The 16,851-nt window shown below is 36.8% G+C and overlaps 2 protein-coding genes across 4 annotated transcripts in view; both read right to left on the bottom strand.

Moving 5' to 3' along the window:
* Window positions 1-5: 5 nt before the first annotated feature.
* On the bottom strand, window positions 6-2,750 carry iba57 (iron-sulfur cluster assembly factor IBA57). The gene is made up of 3 exons (XM_015034788.1): window positions 2,270-2,750; window positions 754-1,103; window positions 6-639 (listed from the first exon to the last, which is right to left on the bottom strand). The coding sequence occupies exons 1-3, from the start codon at window positions 2,626-2,628 to the stop codon at window positions 248-250; spliced, it is 1,101 nt and encodes a 366-aa protein (XP_014890274.1). The 5' UTR covers window positions 2,629-2,750; the 3' UTR covers window positions 6-247.
* Window positions 2,751-3,274: 524 nt separating this feature from the next.
* The window catches only part of gjc2 (gap junction protein gamma 2), a 23,585-nt gene continuing 10,008 nt past the window's right edge, over window positions 3,275-16,851 (bottom strand). The window contains exons 2-3 of one of the 3 annotated variants that reach the window (XM_015034775.1): window positions 8,005-9,268; window positions 3,275-3,797 (exon numbers count right to left, since the gene is read on the bottom strand). In XM_015034775.1, coding sequence (XP_014890261.1) covers window positions 3,795-3,797; window positions 8,005-9,240 — 1,239 coding nt within the window. In that variant the 5' untranslated portion in view covers window positions 9,241-9,268 and the 3' untranslated portion in view covers window positions 3,275-3,794. Of the gene's footprint in view, window positions 3,798-6,470; window positions 9,269-12,513; window positions 13,002-16,851 lie in introns of those variants that run through there. The other 2 variants (XM_015034767.1, XM_015034763.1) reach the window with 2 other exon arrangements.

Below are 16,851 nucleotides of genomic sequence, written 5' to 3'. Positions count from 1 at the left end.
TAATAGTGTTTGTGTTGCTTTTATTTTCAGTTTTTTAGTAGGCACCAATACAGCATCATCTTTTAGATATACAATTTTCTATAAATGATAAAGAATACATTTGAGATAAATAAGTAGGTTTTGGTTCAGACAAAACATGTTTAAAGCAATGGCAGTGTAACAAACTCTACTTGAGGGTTTTGCCGGTCATAAATCTGTCAAACGCGATCCATGTCACATTTCAAGGAGCAACAAAACGACCTCCTCTTCAGTTAATTTTCACGTCTTTAGGCCACCAGTCTGGCACAGAGACTTCAAGTGTAACTAAGGTGTCGTCAGAAGACTTCAGCGTCAACACTTCTTTGGCGTGAGCAGTGCGGATTAGGCTTAGGCCCAGCTCCCCAACGCCCGATCGGTGTTTACCAGCTGGCTTGCCCGACTGCGTCTGGAGTGCGGTTCCTTCCTCGAGTTGTTGGACTGGAGACGAGAAGCGCACTGGCATGAGGCGTTTCCGAATCACCCCAGTGTGATGAGTCCTGGCCGTGAGCTCCTGACCGATGTAGCAACCCTTGCTGAAGCTGATACCCTGCATGTAGACGAGGTTAGACTCCAGTGGGAGTGCGACTCCAGGGGGAAGATCGTCTACTCCCTCAGGAAGTCCTGCATGGAAGCAGAGAAAAAAAAAAGCTGTCACAGAATATCAAGGGCATAAACTAAGACCACTCAAACTGTTTATTATCTGACAAAAACTCTCTTCTTAGTCGTTGATCGTACCTATTGAGTAGCGATATTTGTGGTAATCCACTGTGTCTCCTTTTTGACAAGATGCAATGATTTCCAAGGGGTTAAACTGATTTTGCAACACCAGTCTCCATCCCATCTGCGCAGCTCGGGGATCAGCCTCCCATACCACAGCTTTTTCAGGGGCAGACAGCTCAGGTTTCCTGGCCTCTTGATCTGGGTTGCTTTGCTGTGAAAGTACTGCCCACACAGACAGCTCCGGACAGAGGCTGATGCTCACTTTCCTACGGATCTTGTACACCTTCAAGTGTTTCAGGATTGAGTTCTCAACTGTGCTGTCACACTCCAAGAAAACACCATGTCCTCCTTCTGCTTCTTTCAAACTGGAGGGAAATACAGCAAGTATGTGCAGACTTTATAATGCAACAATCATAAATTATATGCCAACTGGCCTGCATGAGGATCTGAAAATCGTGACAGTTATGAGATTCCCTTTAAAAAAAATAGTTATTTTTATTCTAATTGGACCTCGGGTCTCCCTCATTTCCTCCAACACTAAACTCCATTCACCAGTTTTGGCTTTGCAAGCATATCTACGTACAACTATCTGAAGGTCCTGAATTGATTCTTTTCTTGTTCAGCCAGATTTGCTGCTGTGTTTGGACCATCGTTTGGTTGATATATATACTATAAAATATTCTATGATGGAGAACTTAACATCACATGTTGATTATTTTTAGATCACTGAATGATAACCTGACTATAAGCTGTGTGCATGGCAGGCATTAGGGGAAACAAGCCAACCAGGCTAATTGGGTTGAATGCTGTTTGCACAGTCTAGCTATGCCTGTGTGAAATGTCAATTTGGTGTGCAAGTTTTGTTTTTTTTTTCTTCTTCTTGTGTTTCTGTGTCCAACTGATAACTTGTGCAGGGTGCACCCTGTGCCTTATCTAATGTCAGCTATGGTTCAACCTGTATGTTTGTGACTGAAGACAACAGAGAATAGCGTGAAAAGATGCTAAATAACTTCTAAGTTAAAATTGGAAAATTCTCAATGATTCTGATTTTAAATTTAGACTGTATGTGTTGTATTTTGTTGTACCAAAGTATTTATCTACATTTCTTAAACCGTTTAGCCATAGATGAACAGAAAGTGAAGCATTTGTTAATAGAAGGGCTAACAGTTTTGAAAAATGTTCACGTAAATACAGGCAAAGCTGCAGTGGAATAGTTTAAATGAAAGCATATGAAATGTTAAAATAGATCAGTCTGACCTATATTCAGTTAAGAATGAGATGTTAAGACGCTCTTCGTCAAGTATGACTGAGCTTGAGCTTCTTTGGAAAGAAGAATGGTGAAACATTTCAGCATCTACCCGGAGTGTTTACCTTTGCAGGACCTTGTTTACATGTTTTCGACTTTCTATACATGGCTGTTTCACTCACTTACGACAAGCTTCAGAACTGTCAGCAAAGATGTGTCACTTTATAGTTTGTTAAAGGTCAGCAAATAAGAAATATTGAGCAAATATGTGCAAAGCTTTCTCACCTGTACAACAAGATGTCATACAGGGTTCGTCCCTGCACATTCAGCATGTGTGAATACATGGCAGTGCACCCAGGCTCCTCTAGTAGCCTCATGTCATTGGTTATAATCCCCTGGAGAAACGGGCTTGTGTCCGGTCCTTGAATCTTCAGCAGGGTCCTATGCGGAAGCTGGTAACAAATAAACTGGCCGTGGCCATCTTTACCGGACTCTTGAGTGTAACTTCGGACCCGGATCCTTACTGGAGTTGCAGCTCCCCAGAGAAGCGTCTCGGACAAACCGCTGTGTTTTCCGATTTTAACTCCGAGACGAGTGAGCGCTCCCCGGATAAAATTAAGACTGACCATATTAAAAGGTGACATAGACGTGTAATAGTTATCAAACTCTTTTAATTATAACGGAATCAATCTGCATCACTGAGAACACAACAGCTTACAGCAACACAGAAGCCGCCATCTTGGTGTCCCAAAATGCATTGCTCCAAAATAGCGCAGCACGAGATCAGTGTTTTTGTTTTTTTTAGTACTAACGGGAATTTTGGTTCTCTTTTGGGATCCAGTTTATTTGGCTCATATCAAAAACAATGCAGTTTTTGTTTCTTGAACAAAAACTATAACTTAGTTATAGTTTTTAAATGAAAGCGCACACTGATATTTAGTCAGTGTGTGTGAAAACTTGGATAATTTAAATACTGTTCAAAATAGGGGAGCAAGGAAGACTGGATGAAGGTGGAATGTTGCTTACTAGACAGGCAACCTGCTGTCGAAGAGAGACTACATTTGAGACAACTGAAAAGAGAATGGGGATGATAAACTAAACATAAAATGCCACATTTTTGGGAATCAAAAATGACACCATGATAATTTCATAACCTTTTCACCTTTATTGTATGCTGTACAATTCAACAAACAAACAAATATGTTAATGGGTGAAATATAAAAAAAAGGCTCCAAAAACATGTTAGTGTTCCACAATTACTTTGCTTGCCCTCCTCCACTTTTTTTTTTCTTAGCAAAAGCCATAATTTGTATGGAGATTATACATTTAGACAGTGGGTAAATTAGATATTGAACATTTTAGTGAAAATATTTTTCTAAAATTTCTATTGATGTGAAATTCACACCAGTAACAACCCCAGCAGTCCACACATGTAAAGAAATCAAGACAGACTTATCCACAAATAAAGTTACCATAAAAATGTTGGAATGACACAGAGCATAAGTAACACACCAATAAAGATATTATTTGTCTGTGTCTTTGGAAATATTTTTCCTACATGGTAATTCACTCTATTCTTTACATCTTCAGAGTCTTGCCAAAAATATCCTGGTCCATATTCTGTAATATAGCCCACATCATTATGTTCCCACCTGAAAGCATCACTTTTCAGAAATCTTAAAAGGGGAGTGACTGTGTCTCGTTTGTGGTGAAATGATGTCTTTCACACCTCCAGGTTATGGTTCCTTCCTTCCCACTTCCAGATTACATCTTCTTCCTTTCCATGTCCAGATTGTGGCACCAACGATGATCACTGGAACATTCAGAAGTTTATAAATGCATAGAATCAATGCAATAGTAATGATTTTAAACAGAGACTTGTGTGAATGCATCCTTGGTTTTACCAATCCTACCAGTACTGTGGCAATGAATACCTTTTCATAGGCCAAACATGTAGCATTCCTTTGTGGACTAAATTGTTTGAATTGTTTCTGTATGTGTGGCTTATCTGAGTGTTCATAGGTGTGAATCTCATGTCAATGGAAAGAATAGAAATATTTGTACTGATAATAGGTTGAATTATTTAATACTTTCTTTTACCTGCTGTACTTTATTGAACCTGCTTTTGATTCTGTTCTGATGTCAAGTCTTCTTGGATTTAGTCTGCAAGCAATTCGCATTTCGACTTGGCAATATTTATCCCTGGCCCTTAAAAGCTTTTTGTCAAAACTCTCTGATATGTATAATAACGTGTTCACAACTCCCTCTACCTTGAGAAAAAATTTGGTCCCATATGAATAAAAGTAACACCAGATCATGATGCTGTAGCTACCACATTTCACTGTGTATGTAGCTTTCTTTCAGAGATGTGTTGTTTCTGTCATGAAACCTTACTCCTTATATAGAGAACACAGATTGTTGTCACTCATATACCACAAACAGTAAAAACTCAAAAGCTAAAGAGGCTCTTGGCATCAGTTTCATTCTTGTCTTAAAATAAATAAATAAAGAGAATCGTACATGTTTAGTAATAGCACAGTTGATTCATGTTGTCTTCTAGTATTGATGACTGTTTTATTCTGTCTGCAAACTATGGATTAATTCACAGTAATCTGATTTGTCTTGTGTATGTGTACAACCATGCAGACAGAAGACTAGAACTGAATTAAAAGTTGTTTCAAAAGGGTTTTAGCTTAAGGGTTTCCAGACTGTCAAATCAGGTTATTGAAGATATTTTATTTGCTTTTTTTTTTTTTTGTTCTAACAGATTAGTTTTCTTCTGCTAAACGGTGAAACATAAATGTCAAATTAACAATGGAATGAATCATCATGATTGTAGCAGGGGAATCATAGTTTTTTTCTGCTTAACTCCACCAGATGTCCTAGCCTATCAGTATATGATTAGATTAATGACGTCAGTATTTTCAGTGAGCCTTTAGCTACAACAAAGCAAAACCAGGACCAAGTTTAGAAATCAATATATCACTTAGTCAAAGAAGCCTGCAAACTGAGCTCAGTCTTTCCTTAGCAATACTGGGCATAGCCTATCCATTTTTTTGTTGTGAAAAACTTTGCACTTTGGCTGTGGCTCTTAAGTTTTAATTCTAAAATAAGTGTAATTTGAAATTTGTCGGGATACCTGTTGTTTGAACAAGAGTAGAATTATGTTCACAGCAGCTTTTTGAAGTTCCTCCTAACTTTGCACAGTTTTGGTTTGCTAGATTGTTCGTTTAATGTAAACAAATGAAGACTGCATGCAGAAATAGTAATAACAGTTACATTAACCAAAGTAATAGCTTCTCAGAAACAGTTTTGGCAAACCCGTTTTATATTGTATTTCCATTGTGCTCCTTTAACATCCACTACATGTTGATTAAAGTGTGTTTTCTCTTTTACATTTGACAGGATTGTGCCTTTGAACATTTGTCACACCCATTCAACCGTCTCACACTTTATCACATTAATCACAAATCATCAATGTCTTTCATTTATTTGATGTAATGTTAAAGACATAAAGAAGCCTGTAACTGTCAAGTGTAGCAAAAAGAATACATAGTTCTGAACATTTTGTCAAAATAATAATAAAATAAATGTAGTGTGCATTTGGATTCAGCCAACTTTAATCCAACAGCACCAAATAAAATCAAGTACAACTCTTTGCCCTCAAAATTTGCCTAATTAGTTAGTAGAGTTCAACTTTTTGTAATATGATTTTAGTTAAGATTTGAACATCTCATAAGGCAAAACTCAATCTATCATCTGTAAATGAAAGCAATATGGGATAAGTGCAGTTCTTAAAGACACAGTTGTCCAACTAAACTGACAGGTCAGGCATTAAATAGAGACTTGGCACTCAAGAGGTCCATCATAATTATGGAAGAGTTGCACAGGCTACCATTCAGCTGAAAATCTATCATATTTACTATTATCTGTTTGTTCCACAAAACTGGAAGAGTAGCTTATAGAAAGCTGTTGCATAAAACACAACATAAAAATTCCCACTTAGTCTACAGACTCTCAATCCAAGACTGAACTGAGATTGAGCAATCTTAGCATATCCATGTGTTCAAATAAAATAAATCTTGATCATGTACACTGAGGTTTGTGGTTGAATAATGTGACAAAACGTGAAACTGTTCAAATGGTATGAATACTTTTACACAACACTAAAACAAGCCTTTAAAACTCAGATCATGCTTTAGAAATAAGATATATTGCTGCATTTTCTTTTACAAGTGTAGTGAGTCCTATAGTCCCACTAATATAAATTACAACAAAGTTATTGTTGTAATTTATATAAGTTATAAGTTATTTTATTTATTTGTGAAAGGACAGACATTCTTTAGTCTCAGTACTTGCACCATTGTTGTTGATGTGCAACATCCTTAAGGTTTGTACACGTGTGAGCAAATGGAATTCCAAGACGCATCATTCATAGATCACAGATGCTTAAAGCCAAAGGAAAAAAAAATAATTCTGCACACCCAATATTTCAATCCCTTTATTTTTCTTGTATAAAAAGGGAAATCATCATAATTTTACACTACTTAATTCTCTGAAGAATGGACAAAAACCTCTTCTGTTTGAAGTCCCACTGACCACACACAGAAAGAGGTCTTTTGGACTGCAGACATTGTTAACCTTATGTGAGTAAATCAAAGTAATTATATGGGAAATAAGATGTCATAATTTGAAGTAATCAGTATGAAGTGTCATTCTTGCTGGATTTATTGCTTGCGATGAGAAGCTCTGAAGTTATTTGAGTTACTATGTTGAATTAACATGGGTCCAATGCTTTGCCAGTTATGGAAAACTGTTTTTAAATATATGTGATTAGTGAAATGTGATATAATTATTTTTCAGCTAATTTATTTTATTAAAATATTCTAAGGTATCTAAACTTGGATTTTTTTTTTACTTTAACAGCATTGTCACTGCATAGCTGTTGTCAAAGTTTCTAAGTTTAGCATAGAAAACTTTTGTTCCAAGGGACACACCATCATTTGGGCAATAAGTCACTGAATCAAAGATCTGCTGCACAAGAAGAAGATCTGAAATTTCAAATCATTTAATTTAACCTTAAAGAGAATGCTAAAACAGTCTTTAGGAGTTTGAGGCACTTTGAGATTTGAACGTAATGAAGGAAGTATTCCCTGTTATAAATTCATTTTAGTAACAGAGAAAAATTTACAATTTGAATCAATCTGAATTTAGGATGAGTTTTCTAAATGGCTAAATGGTAACAGGATTCCTACTATGGTCTGTACTCATTCAAGTTTCCAGCTGTAAATAGTGGATAGTCTACTCAAAAGATATTACTCCTTAGTAGAGAGAATTGTTACAGTTTGTATTTATTCACTACCTTGTATGACAAAACAATGCCTTTTTTTAAATTATGACACACAGTTCAGGGCTTTGCACACTCTTCAGTCTGAAGATCACCAAACTGTGCAAATGTTTCCCAGAAATGTCCTTACTTCTTCTCTGCTATTATTAAAATAGTTCTATTTAAATTGCTTCTCATCCAAAAATATTTATCTAAATGTAAAACATGCATATTTCTATCAATAATAGTCTATGTAGAAAAAAAAATCTTAGTGCAATTCAAGTGCTTCACTTCCATTTTCCACCACAATTGCTAATTGCAGAACTCAGTTGCTCCAAGTGCATACCTTTCAGTTTCCTGTGATGATACGTTAGAATAAAAGTTTGCAATGAAATGTAGCTGGAATTAAAGATGCTAAACTAAGCAGGTACATATTATCCATAACCAACATCTACTACTACAGTAAAGATTTATGATATTGACTTTGAACTTTATGTGTTTTTACTTTTTTATTTATATCCAAAACTAGACTATTATTGTCGCTATGTCTTTTCTTAATATGATTCAAATCTAGGTCGTTGCTGTCCATACATAACTCTCTTCATCCTTTACAGCTCTCAAACTCTGGATACTTTCATTTTAATGTCAGTTTCCTAGAATAGATGAATCTCTATATCCATACAGAGGTCTTTACATTTTTCACGATGGTTGCTGCCTTGTCCGTGGCTGATCTTGACCTCGCTCCTTGCTTCTCTTGGACTGTATTGCATCGATTTTGTTCTGCCACGGTGCCCCCAGAAACAGGGCTGCTTGTTCTGGAGGTCTGCTGGGTGTTTTTGGTCTGATAGGTTTGAAAGGCCATATCCAATTGCTCCTGAGCGACCCTCAGGTGTCGATGCAGGCTTGCAAGGTCGGAGGGGATGTTCTCGTCTGGGCTTATACACTGCTGCTCCTGGGCTACGTTGGCCATGTTCTGCTCATGGGGGATGAGGCTATTGGGGATCCTGCTGGGTTTGTCTGTTTTCATCACAAGGTTGTACCCAGGAGGGGAGGATGTGATGTTGCGTGAAAACGGGTAGCCATAGGATGCGGAACGTCGGCCGCGGTTCCTCTTCATTTGAAGAGTGTCCCGAAACGTGCCAATTCCCAAGTGAAGCATTTCGCACACATTTAGCACAAGACAGAGACAGCTCACCACATACATAATAAGGAGGAAGATTGTTTTCTCTGTTGGTCTGGAGATAAAACAGTCCACTCTGTGTGGACAAGGTACCCTGTTGCACACATAAGAGGGACTTACTCGAAATCCATACAGTAGATATTGTCCAGCTAGGAAAGCAATTTCAAAAACAGCTCGTGACATGAGCTGGAAAACATAGATTCTCATCAGGCCCTGTTGCATGATTTTTCTGCGGCCATCATGTTTTGGTGGGTCCTTGCCAGTGCTGCTCACAGGATCTACCTTGGCCTCCTGGACATCGAGTGCATCCTCGTAGATCATTGGTTCAGCGTCATCATCTTCCTCTTCCTCCAGGACGCCCTCAAGAGGCTGACTTTCTCTCCATCTTGTGTGAGGAGGTGGCCTCTTGCGGAGCCTTTGGTGCTTCCTGCGATTATCCTCAGAGGATCGAGCTATCTTGTGAATGGCATAACCCATGTACATGATGGAGGGAGTGGAAATCATGATTATCTGAAAGACCCAGAAACGAACATGCGAGAGGGGGGCAAAGGCGTCGTAGCATACATTGTCACAGCCCGGCTGCTTGGTGTTGCAGGTGAATTTGGCTTGTTCATCAGAGTAGATGGATTCACCTCCAACAGCTGTCAGTACGATGCGAAAGATGATGAGCACAGTGAGCCACACTTTGCCCACAAATGTGGAGTGATTGTGAATCTCTTCCAGAAGGCGGGTGAGAAAACTCCAGCTCATGTTGCTCCTACAAGCTTTTAACTACAATCTGCAAAACAAAAGACAAAATGAGACATTATACCGACATACTGATAGACATTGAACTCATGCTTTCTGGTCCCAAACCACAGTTTTATTCCTGGAGCAGAAACATATATTTATTGTGACTCTTGGTGATTGTTTCTTCAACTAAAACCCTATGAAAAAAAATTTAAACAAACAAAGAAATCATACCATCATATAATACAACAAATCAAAGATCAGGCTGATTTTATTTATGTCGTTTCAGGGCCTTTTAATTATATTCTAAAGTGGAATAACGACCTGAAGCGATAATTCAAACCACTTTGTACCAAACATGTATTAATATATACCCATCAGGGGAACATTTCATCCCCGCTTTGAATTTATTTCAATTAATTTTCAAAATTATCCTGGTAGTTTCCTGTAAAGAAATGTTGTTAAGTGAATCCAATAAATTCAATGTCTATCAGAGTTATTTAGTTTGTATCAAACTTTTCTGATTTTAAAAGATTAAAAAAAAGGCCAAAAGGAAATTATAACCAAAATAAATGGTTTAAAAAGCATATTACAAAAATATATTACAGTTTACTATTGAACCAAAATAACACTGAGATTTGAGTAGTCATGTGAACATTTATCACCTTAATTTATTAAATCACTTAACTACACTGAAAAATAAAGTTATATTTAACGGCTTACATAAAGCCATGAAAAGGTTCATCTGTAGGTACAAAAGAGAAGTAAGAATGATATAAATGGCAATTTTAGGCATGAAATAATAGGTGTGAATTGACAAGGGAGCAAACCAATCCAGAGCCCTTAATTTTACTCTTGAAGTTTAGGATTAGAGTCAAACATTTCTTGACACCTAAATGATGAAATATACATGGTAATCTCATAAAATGAAAAGGAAAGCTATGTATTTATTCATTTTGTATTTCAGACCCTTCATAGGAAGGAAAATACAAAATCTGACACAAATTTATCTCTTTCGTTTTTAAGTTTTTTTTTGTTTGTTTTTTTGCCAATCAGTTTTTCATTAGTGTCTCTTCTTTGCTCAAACGAAACACCAGTTAAAGAAAAAAAAATCACACACACACATACACACACACGCACACACAATTCCAACCAGTCAATACATTACAAATAATTTCTATTGTTTCTTGATCTTATTTTGATCACAATCCAAACAGAATGTCAAACATATGGGATACAAAGATTTTCACCACAGTGGGATTCTGTTCTAGATAGGACTGCTTTCAAGTGAATGCCTGTTAAAACTGAAGAAAATTGCACAAAGTAGAGGAGAACAGTTTAAAAGACAAAGTCCTTCATCAGGCACTACAATTAGGAGAAATGAATCGGACCCATAATCACCACACCCCAACAGCTGGACAGAAGGCTGGAAATAAAATGGCAACTATGTGGATTGGTGAAAAGACCATTCACAGTTCAAAGTTTGATCTTGTCAGAGTACTTTAGCACAACATGATGATAGTTAGGCACCAGAGCAAAAAGCAAAAAAAAAAAAAAAAGAGGATGACATAAGACTGCACAGGGTCATACGCTCCTCACGGGCAACATCACTGCAGATACTGTGAGGCAATCAGAGCTGTGAAGAGGAGACAGCTTAGCACTTTCATTCACTCTACAGAACTACAGTCTGTATGTTGATCTCACGACTGTGATACTGTACTGCCTTGTGTGATATGCCATCCACCCAACCATCTGAGAGAACAGTAGAGGCTTGTTGCCCTGATGGAACAGGGAAAGTCTCCCCTGTTCCACCAGGACTCCCGGTGCAGAAGAGAGTTGAAAATATGACGAGTTGAAAATGTCTGCTCCAGAATGGCACTGCAACAGCCCTGTTCAATTCAGTTACTTAGATTTAAATGTACCTTATTATTTGTTTGTAACCTTTATTTAATGTCTCATTGAGATTAAAAAGCTCTTTTTCAAGAGAGACCTGGGCAAGAATGGTTATGGTGTTTGTCACAGCATCATCTAGCCTAAATAAAATAAACAAGTGACAACAACAGAGAAGTCTTGTTGCTAGCCAGCTTTCCACTGCTATCTCAGTGTGTATTTGTTCTTTCAATAAACACATATCTTTTGTTTAATTTATTACATTTACAAACCTACTTGCTTCGATAGACTGTCACTGTGCTGCTGTTGGACCAAAGCTTCCCCACTGTGGGATAATAAAAAAAAATAATAATAATAATTTTATATTTTGCAGGCAAAATTTAAATAAAAATTTGCCTGCAAGTATGATTTGTTGCAAATTTAAACTGTACTAATTATTAAAAAAAAAAAAAAAACACTGGCATTGTTTCAAAGAGAAAGCTGTGTTTACTTGCTCTATAGATATTGATGTGTCCATATTGAGGAAAAAAATTCAAAGTCAAGAAAAAATAAACTCAAAATATTAATAATTTATTTACTAAGAAAAGTAAATAAATAATACACTACCACCCACTTCATCTTTACCATCAACATTAACACACATACATCTTTTTATTTAAATCAAATTAAGAGGGCAATAATGTTTTTTTGTGTACATTTTTTCCTATCATTTCATTCTTTTATTTTTTTGTATTGTTATGATCCTACGTTATGTTGATTTTGATTATTATTTTTTAGCAACTAATCATTAAACACAGATATAAATTTGCATTTTGACCTGCTGCAGTGCATTTATATAGGACAAATTTTTGTTGCACACTATTTCTTTCCACTTTTAGATCAAACCGAAAAACAAAAGTTCAGTCAACATAGTTTGCATGGTTGAGCAAAAATGTATGGCTTTGAAACTAACAAGAAGAAAATCCACTGAAAAAGACACACAGAAAATGCATACACAAATTTTATTCACTATATATAGATTTCAGCTTTTCGTAAAATTCAAACTAAGATCAAAGTTTGTTTTATTTGTTTGTACATTACCAAAATAGTTTTTTTTTCTTTTTATTCTAAACATTACATTTCATTATATCAAACTCTGTATCAATACATAAAGTGTATAATAAAAAATATATATATATTGAAAACGTAGGAAAAAAAATCAGCATTATTATTAGTTTTGAATCAAATGATGATATTTAAATAAACAACAAGTATTCAAATTTAGATTTTTAAATCTGGACCTTCAAGAAATACATACATAAAAAAAAACATATATTAATATTAGTAATAAGCATGAACAAAGAGTTAGCAGTAGAATTTCACAGAATGCATTTTGGGAAACAAAATTTAACAAAATTAACTCACCTGAAAAAGTTGCACATGAATTTCCCATTCTGGAGTCCTCACTTGTCCTCCCTAGTTATTTCTCCAGAGCCTGACTCATTATGGGACAATTCCATCCCTAAGCACTTGTTTTTTATCCGTCATATTAACATCCAGATAAACTAAAACCTAAAGTGGAGGCTTAATTTCCTGGTCGAGAATTTCCTTCTTATCCTGTTAGCCTAGTCTGCAAAGAAGTGAGGTCTTGCTATAGTGGATGGATGCCTCACATGCTGGCTTGTGTCTGGTTTCTATTACACCAGTCTTCTGCCCAAGAAGGAAGTATAAAAAAAAAAACTGAGGGACGCAAAAAAAAAAGAAAAAAAGAAAAAAATCCTCCTCTGGCAAATGACCCTCATCCAAGGGTTCAGACTTGAGAATATTGTACTGCAGATTGAAACGAACACCCAGTTGAGGGAACGTGTTATTCGCAACACAGTCTAACGCCCCTTCCCCCCCACCACTCCTTCACCCCATTTGCAACAGATGATGAGTCTCCCTCTCTCGCTTTTTCTCTTACTTTGTTTTGCTCTCTGTGCTTCTGTTTTTCCATCTGTGTCTTGCTTTTAGGTCATCAAGCCTCCAAAGATTTATACACAGCAATAGCTCACTGAGTAAATGGATATGCAAATTTAAGACTTCACAAATGGGTCCTGTGGTATGTTTACATCGATTTATTTCCGATTCAGTCACGGAGGGTTCACAGTCGGCAACCACAGTTGCAGATTTGCAACGTCTTTATTGTTTGTCAATTACATAAGAGTTTACACAGGGTGACAGTTATGAAGAAACAACTTTAGGGAGACAAAGACAGGGACTTTTAGGACAGAAGTGTCACCAAGACATAAGCCACCTTGCCTTGGTGCAGATCAGCTAAAATGTAACCAGCAGGTACGTTCAGTCATGTCAAGTGTCATAATATTTAGATCTTTCATCCCGGCAGATAGCCAGATAACAGAAAACCGAACAGATCACGCTCTGCATTCCCGCAACATGTCCTTTCCAACTTTGGGTTTAAACTTTTAGCTGTCACCTTGCTCTGCTGCAACCCAATGGTTGCAGCAGAGCACAACACACACAACGCACACATAGTCAGTTGTTTCTTTTAGTCAGCAATGACACAACAAAGAACGGAAGAGGGGAGGAGACTGGGGTGTGATTCATGGAAAATTAAAACTGGAAAGTAATTCCTCCCTGACTTTATTCTGTTTGCCAGAACTTGCTGTCAGAATTTGGAACGAGAAATTATTTTTGAACAGAGGACAGATAAATGGCTTGGTGTCTGGTTTGCATTAATGACACAAGCCTGGTTATTGTCACAGTGATTGTTTTACAGTGTTTCTTTTACATGGCCATTGGTAATCTTTTGCTGTGATATTTATATGGTTATAAAGCAAAGAGTAATGCTCAACAATTCTACTTTGCTTACATTAATAAGATTGTAGCTTCAACAGCAACAAAATTTGTTACAGTGCCTTGTAAAAGTAGTCATGAATCTTTATACATTTTGTCCCATCCAGCCACAATCTCCAATGTAAAGGAGAACATAATGGTGATAACAAAGTTAAAAGTCAAATTAATTCATTTCTGTTGAGCATGGGGCGCTTCTTTTCTATCTTCATGAACTGTGCAACTTTTGACATTTTCATGCACATTTGTCAAATCCTGCAATGTTTTACGTCAAACCTTCTCAGTGCTGGCCTTTTGGGTTGAATGGTTGCTACTGCAGATGCCTTTCCCTCTTGGTTACAACTTGACAAATTGGTTAGCGTCCAAATCACACAGCCATTTATCACAGGAAGAGAAAGGAAGCAGCACTTGCAAGTATTATTATAAATATTTCCCACTAAATCACTTGTTTGAGTGAATTTTGGTCTAAATAGAACCCCCAGAGCTAGCCATTTGAGCCTGCAAGAACTCTTTGACCTGGGGCCTCACCTCAGAGGCAAGACTCTTCATCTAAGAGAACTGATGCAGCAATAAAATGAGAAAGAGAAAGGCTGTTGGATTGACCGCACCATTTGGAGTTTTGACATGTGATAAGCCCTAGGGAACAACAGGCACGTGTTTTTTAGTTGCAACACATTCGACATCTTTCAGAAATAACCGGCAAAAAGCAGACGGTTTATTTGGTAAGGAAATGGAAATTTAGTTTTTCTTTTTAATGTTGTTAATGTTGATGTGAGAACACTCAGTTATCACATCAACATGTCAAGTTAAATCGTGTTTTGTTATAATTTCTGCGCCATTTCACAGCATCTGAAATGTGATGGACAAACACTGCATCCGACCACAACCATGTGCTGATCATTTTGCTTTTGAGTTGCCACATAATTAAAATGCCAAAATAAAATTTTAATGCATTGGATGTACGTTTGTGCACACTGATATAGAGGCTAAAGCTGAATGACCCAACTTATGTTGCCTGCCTTTAAAGCAAATTCCATGACTGGACACAGAAAGGTTGGTGCTTCCTTCTGTCTAAATAACATGAAATGTGCTTACAATGTGAAAAGAAAATATCCAGGCATGTCTAAAATCTGCCAAAGGATATGTTATAGCTGGGGCCACATTTTCAAAAGATAAGTAAAGCTCAAAAAATGCTGCATATCACCAGGAGACAAGCATATCCACAATCAAATAGAGTGGCGGTAGCATCATGTCTCGGTTTTAATTTTGTTCATGTGTAACTGAGATTTTTTTTTTGTAACAGTGGATGAAATAAAAAAAAAAATAAAAAATCAAATACAAGTCGCTTTTGTCAGAAAGCAGAACATAAAGAAAGATTTTTACTTTTTTATCATCATAGTTAGATCAGCCATGCATCAAAATCAGCACATCAATTCACAGTAAGAAAAATTAGGTTTTGGAAATATCTTGCCAGAATTCAAAGTGGATTTATAAAAGACAAAAAAAAAAAAATAAATAAATAAAATTGGGGGCATTTTGCAAGTAGAGAGGCCAAATATTGTCAAATCCTATAATATAAATTCCATTTTTTTTTCTGCTTCAGATTGCCTTGAAGCAAGCAGAGTAGGGATTTAAACAAGCTGTCCATATACACGGGCATATTTTTTAGCATTATTTTGTTTATTTTTGTAAGGTCAAAACTATTTATATTTTGAGAGCCTGTAAAATCTTCTCTGTAGCTTTAGCTACATGTTGTGATAATAATCTGAAATCTGAAATTAGGTCATTAGGAAACAGTAGCATTTTGCTTTCCTGGAAGTGTCTTATAATATTTGAAACACACGTCAAAGCACAACAGCAGCCCAGAAACTGTTTAACTTAAAAAAAAAGAAAGATCTGTCCCTTTGTCCTCGAACGAGTCAGGCTGTTTTAGCTTTAGGAAACGGTTGTTGGTGCTGATAAATATTGATTGGACAGCCCATAGCCAGGAAAATATAACAGAGTTCCCCTGCAAGACATTATTTGACATTGCTCCTGTTACAAGGACTCTTATTACGTGATAGCCCAAAAATGTTGTAAATATTCATAAGGTTAAAGTTGCTTTTAATAATTTACTAACAACATATATATACATTTTTAATATTAAATATATTTTTTATTGTTTTAAGAGATGATGAAAATAATTTAAGAAAAAAAAAAAAACAGTCATGGTTTTATTTACAAACAGCCTTGCCTTGAGAGGTTTCTGTGAGCTGTGAGGTGAAGTGATGCAGCACTGGGGAGTGGGAGTGAACATCTCGACAACTCTCCTTGGCCACCACCAATGTCATACCAAGAGTTTCATCCACATATATTTACAGAACAAATTTGATGTGAGCAGACTGGGGGCTGTGAAGGTCCATGTTTATGTAACAAATCAAGCTGTAGCCTGGGATTTGGATGCCCCCCTTTATTGTCCTCTTCCTCTACCCCTCACAGAAAAGAGTGACACAAGACACCAAAGTGAAAAAAAAAAAAAAATGAAACAAAATATTCAGCTTTGTGCTTGGACTCCTCCTCTCTCATCCTCTCCCAACGCTATCATTAAAGCACCCTCACCAGGCTGTGAGGGACTATCCCACAGGCAGCCTGTGAGTGGTGGCAGTCCCATCGCATTTGTTCACTTTTTTTTTTTTTCTCCCGGTTTCTCAGCTGAGCATCTCCTACCCTTGGGTCGAGTGCGTCCCGTGCCAGTTTTGCTAAGGCTGGACAACGCTGAAACAACTAAGATGAAAAGCCTTGAGGAGGATGTCAACAACTTTCCTCAGCCTGGGCCTCCCACGTTTCAATGAAGCAACTCACTATGAGTGGAAATTAAAGAGCAGTCAGAAAGCAGTTGAAATATATATATATATATATATATATATATAT

Source organism: Poecilia latipinna, unplaced genomic scaffold, assembly GCF_001443285.1.
Source record: "Poecilia latipinna isolate Pla-1442-1.1 unplaced genomic scaffold, P_latipinna-1.0 Scaffold18, whole genome shotgun sequence".
In the NCBI taxonomy this organism is placed as follows: domain Eukaryota; kingdom Metazoa; phylum Chordata; class Actinopteri; order Cyprinodontiformes; family Poeciliidae; genus Poecilia; species Poecilia latipinna.
This window is presented reverse-complemented; position numbering and strand designations above follow the sequence as displayed.